This window comes from Oncorhynchus mykiss, chromosome 12 (genome assembly GCF_057628025.1).
Source record: "Oncorhynchus mykiss isolate SJ-2025 chromosome 12, ASM5762802v1, whole genome shotgun sequence".
NCBI classification, from domain to species: domain Eukaryota; kingdom Metazoa; phylum Chordata; class Actinopteri; order Salmoniformes; family Salmonidae; genus Oncorhynchus; species Oncorhynchus mykiss.
This window is the reverse complement of record NC_143033.1, coordinates 23,590,157-23,598,074: the sequence shown is the minus strand read 5'-3', so window position 1 is coordinate 23,598,074 and position 7,918 is coordinate 23,590,157. Positions and strand designations below refer to the sequence as shown.

At 40.1% G+C, this 7,918-nt stretch overlaps 1 protein-coding gene and 1 long non-coding RNA gene across 2 annotated transcripts; one reads left to right on the top strand and one right to left on the bottom strand.

The window, feature by feature from the left end:
* Positions 1-3,422, top strand: LOC149979102 (uncharacterized). Its single transcript, XR_016484945.1, has 2 exons — positions 1-442; positions 611-3,422. It is a non-coding gene; the product is annotated as an uncharacterized LOC149979102 (long non-coding RNA).
* Positions 3,423-4,635: 1,213 nt separating this feature from the next.
* On the bottom strand, positions 4,636-5,862 carry LOC110537228 (avidin-related protein 1). Its single transcript, XM_021623108.3, has 4 exons — positions 5,771-5,862; positions 5,381-5,594; positions 5,084-5,204; positions 4,636-4,893 (listed from the first exon to the last, which is right to left on the bottom strand). The coding sequence occupies exons 1-4, from the start codon at positions 5,834-5,836 to the stop codon at positions 4,860-4,862; spliced, it is 435 nt and encodes a 144-aa protein (XP_021478783.3). The 5' UTR covers positions 5,837-5,862; the 3' UTR covers positions 4,636-4,859.
* Between the last annotated feature and the right edge of the window lie 2,056 nt (positions 5,863-7,918).

The following is a 7,918-nucleotide window of genomic DNA, read 5'->3' as shown; positions in this document are numbered from 1 at the left end:
TATCGCTTCCTCAAGGTGTCAACAGTCTTCAGACATAGTTTCAGGCTTTTATTTTGAAGAATGAGCGTGAACGACCACATTGCGTAAGTGGATAGGTGGGGGCTCTCAGAGTGAGTTGTGCACAAAAGAGAAAGGCGGCCATTGTTTCTCCCGGTCCTAGTGAAAAGCCAACTGTCCCGGTTGATATATTATCAAATAAATATTTGAAAAACACCCTGAGGCTTGATTATAAAAAACGTCTGACATGTTTCTGTGGACATTATGGATATAATTTGGAATTTTTGTCTGCGTTGTCGTGACCGCTCTTTCCAGTGGATTCCTGGGCATAACGCACCAAACTAACGGAGGTATTTGGATATAAAAAATATCTTTATGGAACAAAAGGAACATTTGTGGTCTAACTGGGAGTCTCGTGAGTGAAAACATCCGAAGATCATCAAAGGTAAACGATTAATTTGATTGCTTTTCTGATTTTCGTGACCAAGTTATCTGATGCTAAGTGTACTTATTGTTTTGTCGAGCGATTGATAAACTTACCCAAACGCCTGTATTGCTTTCGCTGTAAAGCATCATTTCAAAATCTGCATCATGCTGTTTTTTTTTTTGTCAGGATCGAGACGAAGATGCACAGAGCAAAGTACAGATAGATCCTTTTTGAAAACCTGCTCCAGAGCGCTCAACTTCCAACAGGTCAACGACTATAAACACGCAGCCAAGACAACGCAAGAGTGGCTTCAAGACAAGTCTCTGAATGTCCTTGAGTGGCCCAGCCAGGGCCCGGACTTGAACCCGATTGAACATCTCTGGAGTGACTTGAAAATAGCTGTGCAGCAATGCTCCCCATCCAACCTGACAGAGCTTGAGGATCTGCAGAGAAGAATGGAAGAAACTCACCAAATACAGGTGTGCAAAGCTTGTAGCGTCATACCCAAGACGACTCAAGGCTGTAATTGCTGCCAAAGGTTCTTCAACAAAGTACTGAGTAGTGTCTAAATACTTATGTAAATGTGATATGAGTTTTTATAAATGTGCAAATTTCTAAAAAACAGTTTTTGCTTTGTCATTATGGGGTATTGTGTGTAGATTTATAAGTGGGAATTATTTTTTTAATCCATTTTTGAATAAGGCTGTAACGTAAAAAAATGTGGAAAAAGTTAAGGGGTCTGAATACTTTCCGAAAGCACTGTACAGTTGAAGTCGAAAGTTTACATACACTTAGGTTGGAGTCATTAAAACTTGTTTTTCAACCACTCCACAAGATTCTTGTTATCAAACTATAGTTTTGGCAAGTCGGTTAGGACATCTACTTTGTGCATGACACAAGTAAATTTTCCAACAATTATTTCCAGACAGATTATTTAAGTTATAATTCACTGTATCGCAATTCCAGTGGGTCAGAAGTTGACATTCACTAAGTGACTGTGCCATTAAACAGCTTGGAAAATTCCAGAAAATTATCATGACTTTAGAAGCTTCTGATAGGCTAATTGACATAATTTGAGTCAATTAGAGGTGTACATGTGGATGTATTTCAAGGCCTACCTTCAAACTCAGTGCCTCTTTGCTTGACATCATGGGAAAATCAAAAGAAATCAGTCAATTTTATTTTTAGACCTCCACAAGTCTGGTTCATCCATGGGAGCAATTTCCAAATGCCTGAAGGTACCAAGTTCATCTGTACAAACAATAGTTTGCAAGTTTAAACACCATGGGACCACGCAGCCATCATACCGCTCAGGAAGGAGATGCATTCTGTCTCCTAGAGATGAACATACTTTGGTGCGAGAAGTGCAAATCAATCCCACAACAACAGCAAAGGACCTTATGAAGATGCTGGAGGAAACAGGTACAAAAGTATCAATATCCACAGTAAAACGAGCCCTATTTCGACATAACCTGAAAAGCCGCTCAGCAAGGAAGAAGCCACTGCTCAAAAACCGCAATAAAATGCCAGACTATGGTTTGCAACTGCACATGGGGACAAAGATTGTACTTTTTGGAGAAATGTCCTCTGGTCTGAGAAAACAAAAATATAACTGTTTGGCCACAATGACCATTGTTATTTTTGGAGGAAAAAGGCGGAGGCTTGCAAGCCGAAGAACACTATCCCAACCGTGAAGCACGGGGGTGGGAGCATAATGTTGTGGGGGTGCTTTGCTGCAGGAGGGACTGGTGCACTTCACAAAATAGATGGCATCATGAAGACGGAAAATCATGTGAATATATTGAAGCAACATCTCAAGACATCAGTCAGGAAGTTAAAGCTTGGTCGCAAATGGGTCTTCTAAATGGACAATGACCCCAAGCATACTTTCAAAAATTGGGGCAAAATAGCTTAAGGACCACAAAGTAAAGTTATTGGAGTGGCCATCACAAAGCCCTGACCTCAATCCCATAGAAAATGTGTGGGTAGAACTGAAAGTGTGTGCGAGCAAGGAGGCCTACAAACCTGATTCAGTTACACCAGCTTTGTCAGGAGTGGGCCACAATTCACCCAACTTATTGTGGGAAGCTTGTGGAAGTCTACCCAAAACATTTGACCCAAGTCAAACAATTTAAAGGCAATGCTACCAAATACTAATTGAGTGCATGTAAACTTCTGTCCCGCTGGGAATGTGATGAAAGAAATATAAGCTCAAATAAATAATTCTCTACTATTATTCTGACATTTCACATTGTAAAAATAAAGTGGCGATCCTAACTGGCCTAAAACAGGGGATTTTTACTAGGATTAAATGTCAGGAATTGTGAAATCCTGAGTTTAAATGTATTTGGCTAAGGTGTATGTAAACTTCCGACTTCAACTGTGTATATATTTCTTGGAGCCCCACCTAACGTGAATGATGTGTCAGCACTGCTCATGAGTCTAGTACAACCACCTTCCTACACCTGTTTTACCTTGAAATAATCCAAATTATGAGTAGGCCTGTTTATGATATATTATTTATAACGCTCCCATTTTGAGCATTTGCAAACAAACATATAGCCAAATATGTGTAAATCTATTGTATCCTGTTGATCACATGGACTGTCAGGCCTTGCATTCATAGCCCCATTTATGAATTGGGGCTATGAATGGTGGTAACATATCCCCGGGCCCATCCTTCCGCTGCATTTTACAAGTAGCCGGGCCGCTGTCATTGGACTGAACAGATTGTACAGCTTTCTGAGTGTAGGTTACTTAAAGAACACCATGAGGCTGCATTTATTTAACTGGGCATATGAACTCTATATAGAGAGGACTGGATTGAGACAGAAGTCCCCATCAGGACTTCGGGATATGTTTTGCTTAGCTAGTACTGTACAGCAAATGTTTGGCTTTCAATCAAAGCCATCAGAATTCAACAGATGCCGATCACACCTCTCTCCATAGAGACCAACACCTGTCATCCAGTTGCTCAATAAAAAAACCTCAGACCAAGGATGTTGTGCATTATAAACAGGATGGTTCAAGCAATGGATGCTGATTGGCTGACAGCCATGGTAAATCAGACCGTTTTCCACATGTACGACAAAACATTACTACTAATTACGTTGGTAACCGGTGTATAATAGTAATAAGGCACCTCAGGGATGGTGGTGTCCAGGCACGTTGTGTAGTGCATAAGAACAGCTCTTAGCCGGGGTTTATTGGCCATATACCACATCTTCGAGTCTCATTGCTTAATCATCCTTTATATATTGGGAAGTAATGCAGCGATCAATACTTATTTTGGTTTTGGAGAGGTGGTTCTATAAAACCATCCATTTTACACAAACACATGCTTTTTTCCTGTTGTCAACCTGTCTGCAATTGCATTCAAGGTTTTTGATTTACTTAGATATGGTCAGAATGCTAACATCACAAATGACTAACAAGGAATGAACCCCAACAAGCAAAGATAAAATGCATGTGTAATGTGTTGACACTTATGCAGACAGTATCTCAACCACAAAATACCCACCCAAGTCATGTTAATTCACTTAGATTGACATTTTGTGCAAGACATATCATTCCACTGTTTGTGTTGTGTTCTTCCTGGTGCCTAAAGGAAACAGGCAACTTTACTGGTGATTAATGTATTATCAATGCACAACATTCTATTGAGCAGTCATTCCATCTTCTGGGGCAACAAGTTGACAAGCTACATGTAGGCCTAATTATAAATTGACAAATGTACAAAATATGGCCTACCTGAAATTTCAATAAGTAGAAAGTTCTAAATTAGGGGTTAAGGTAGCCACTAAGAGTATCAACAAAAGTGGATTGACCTGCACAGGGAGCCTACTTTTTGAAGTATTTGTTTGACCATCACATGAAATCACACAGCACCCATGATATGCAATACTGGGCCTGCACAACCTGCAAAAAAACAGCAAACTGGATAAGGTGTGTACATGCCACAGTCGCCCATCCAAAAAAACTAAACTATACCGGGAGACAAGCTTTTTCCAGTCATTGTAAACAGGATGGTCACATGCAACAACTCAAGTAGACTACACAACTAACCTGACCAGTACAGGAAATTGGTGTGCATGTAATAGTGGTCAAGAGGTTTATTACCTTGGCATAGAAACCTAAAGCTCTGTAATGTCTTAAACAATAGTTTATCCCACCCATGTTCATTTGACAGACCGTTTGTTGGAGAATAAACCCAAACATATCCCCATCAGAGTTTAAACTTGTATTTATGTCAGGCAAGACAAGGTAAATAACACATTTGTATTCAGGAATTGAACAAGTTACATAATTTATTGCATGGATGAGAGAGCAACCCAGGGAGTATAAAACAGATTATTTCTACAGAGAGAGTTCAAAGGAAATTCAGTAGAGGGCAGCAAACCAAATGCAGCAGTCAGATGATCAGTACATTCTGCTTTCAGGAAATGAAGACGAACATATCCTCTCCCATCCTAATGATAAAAGAATGTCTAAAACACAAGTGGAATACAAATATGCCCAATAGTGCTAAATTATCACTAAAAACATTGAGTATACCTCTGTAGCTCTCATGTCAGTAGGCTTTTAGTGAAGGGCAATTGTATTCTACAGTAACATCCCCCCCCCCCCCCTTATGCTAAGTAGTGAGGAGCTGTAGGCTACCTGGTACTCTTCCAGTTGTCTGCAGGGCATGAAGCGACAGAACGCATCATCCACAGGGTTTTCAGCACTCGCATCCCATCAGGCAGTTGGAAACACTGACCAACCCAAGAGCTACAGGAACCTGGGGGTGCATGGCATTTGACCAGTCACATCTATTGTTACAGTCAAGGTAATTCAGATTGAAACAAGGGCCACGTTGTGGAAAGTTGGAGAGAAGTGGTGCAAGAAGTTAGAGGCATTTCTTATCTAAATATTGCACAACATTAGACCTTGCTGAACACTTCAAGGTTTACACACCTGCCTCCCATAACACAGAGAACGCCACAGAGGTTTGCAGACCCCGATTACTAGTCACACCCAGTAGTTTGGCCTGGTGTTCTGGACCCGTGACTCCTGGAGCAGTCTCCACTGCACTCTGATAACAGCCTCGGAGCTCAGAACCGACCGCCTCAATATCAAGCACAGAGCCCAGCTCATTTCGCCACACTCCCGTCACATTGCATGGGATTGCCTGGGAGAACACATGCAAAATAAGGTCACCACTACTGTGTCAATAACAGCAGATATACTATGTCATGAAATGTATCTAAAACAGGAAGTAAAAGCAAGTCCCTGACCTATCTACTACGTGATCTGTATTGTTACACTGCTCAAATTGTAATAGTGGAGCCAACTGATTAATTTTACCTGAGGTAGCAGCAGTCCCAAAATCACATCATGGACAGTGATATACTTTGCAACAAAACTCATCATGTTCAATTATTTCAAGTTGCTTTGCTGAACAGCTCATTCCCTTCTTATACTGATTTACCAAGTTACTATACACTCCCCCAAACCAATCAGCTCCTGCCCTTTCTAACAAGACTTAATTGATGAACAGGGTGTAGATCTCAATCTCAGCTGTCACTTCTTACCAGCAGTTAAAAGTCAATGCAGATTGAGGAAAAGAGGACTATTGAAATTAACCCCCAATTTGAACATTTGCAGGTGTTTCTTCTCTATCAACACAAGTCCTCTCACAAGAGTTTCTAGTTTATTGGCTGTAGGTTAACCGATTGGCCAATGAAATGTACACCCCTGTCTCGACAATTCTCACACATGAACCAGGTTTCCATCCAAACTTTTTATGTGAGTAAGGTACGTCGGATAGAAAATGTCATAACAGGCCTGATCGAAATAAGCATTTTGTCTGTAAACTTTCACAATGTCCACGAAACAAAATAACCTAGACATGGTGGATCTTTTGTGCCGGTAAAATTAACTATGCGAGCAATGTCGGTGGAGACGACTTAATGCGAAAATATTCATAAAATAACCATCATATCGAAATAAACTTGGGAGTCACGCAATGATATGGTGTGAGGTCCTCCCACTACTACTCGTCGGGGAAGCATGCACTTTATTAGGCTACAAATTAAATACATGATGAATTTCACAGGGTGGTGATAGTGCACGGTATATGCGTGACGCCCCTTTCCAATAAATATCGAGGGTCTTATTCTGGTGATAATAATGATTGACTAACATTTGACAAAAATAACATCGCTCTTTTGTCCTATAATGTCATTGTTTTGGCTAGAGCGCACGTGCCAATACCAGAATGGGCACATTGGCTACGTAACGCAACCGTTTTGTGACAAAACCATCAGTAGAGTTGAAAATGCAACGGAAACCCATTTAACTTGTATTTTATATTCAGTACATGGGAATTTAACCACAAAAGTTATCCGCAACAAGTCCATTTGATGGAAACACGTCTCTGGTGTGAAAATGCACATTTTTAGAATATTCGCATGATAATCTGTCGCCATTTGTATGGAAATCTAGCTATGGACGATGATAAATTCAGCATTATATCATCCTGGGCATATATTTGATACGCATCATCAATTCAATCGATACAGAAAACGATGTGTTATGTTGATCAATAGAGGGTAATATTTTATTGGACTTGAACAAGGTTACTCCATCACTCCGTGAGAGCTGGAAAGCATAATTGTTAACAACCTATAACAAACATTAATTAAACTGTAAAGAACCATGTGCCCTAGTCAATGTATGACTGGACTAACATTGGGTTTGTATATCTTCCTCACATAGATATATCATTCTGAAATCTGTCTTTGAAATTGGTAGGCCACCACAGCGATGCAATTTTGATTCACAGGTAAAAGTACCAACTCAGATACATTCCTTTGTCGCATCACCTCACCAGTAGCATGAGGTTAATCGTGTTTTGATGTGGTTAACTATTTTCAGACAGCTTATCCAATATCAACATTTTTCAAAATGGATTTTCACTTTTTAATTAATAAACCCCATACCAGACACTCTCCGTTGGGTTATATTCTACTATAGGCTTGAGGGGTAAATGTGTCAGTCAGAGTAGAGCAGTGAGCACATTGTGAAAGCAATCAAGACTTGCCAGTCACCTTATGTAATCAACACCATGAGAGAATCTCAATTGCATACTCCAATTATGACCTTGCGTCTTTCTCAAAACCCATTGGATGAGAAATCCAGAGGTCCCGTCCCTTTGACCTTATCCTCCAATGGGCTTTGAGCAGTAGGAAGGAGTATGCTATTTAGATTTTTCCATGACTTGGCATATTCTACCCCACCTCAAAAACTGTGACTTTTGAAATAGATGGTGGTTCTTTTGGGCTTGATTGGTTGTAATTGTATATTTATACTAGCATTCAATATCCTGTCTTAATTTAACTGACGGAAATTACACACTATGGTTTTATGGTCTTGCTTAAAAAACAACATATATTAATGAGTGAAACACACTCGAATGGCCTCACATGGGGTAAATTATTTTATTATGATGAT

Bases quoted from the DNA above. Each gene is read 5' to 3' on its own strand.
- LOC110537228 (XM_021623108.3), bottom strand. From the start codon at position 5,836: ATGATGAGTTTTGTTGCAAAGTATATCACTGTCCATGATGTGATTTTG. The intron at 5,205-5,380 runs GTGTGTAAACCT...ATGCACCCCCAG, and splicing joins CTCTGTGTTATGGGAGGCAG to GTTCCTGTAGCTCTTGGGTT. The intron at 4,894-5,083 runs GTAGCCTACAGC...TTTTATCATTAG, and splicing joins GACAACTGGAAGAGTACCAG to GATGGGAGAGGATATGTTCG.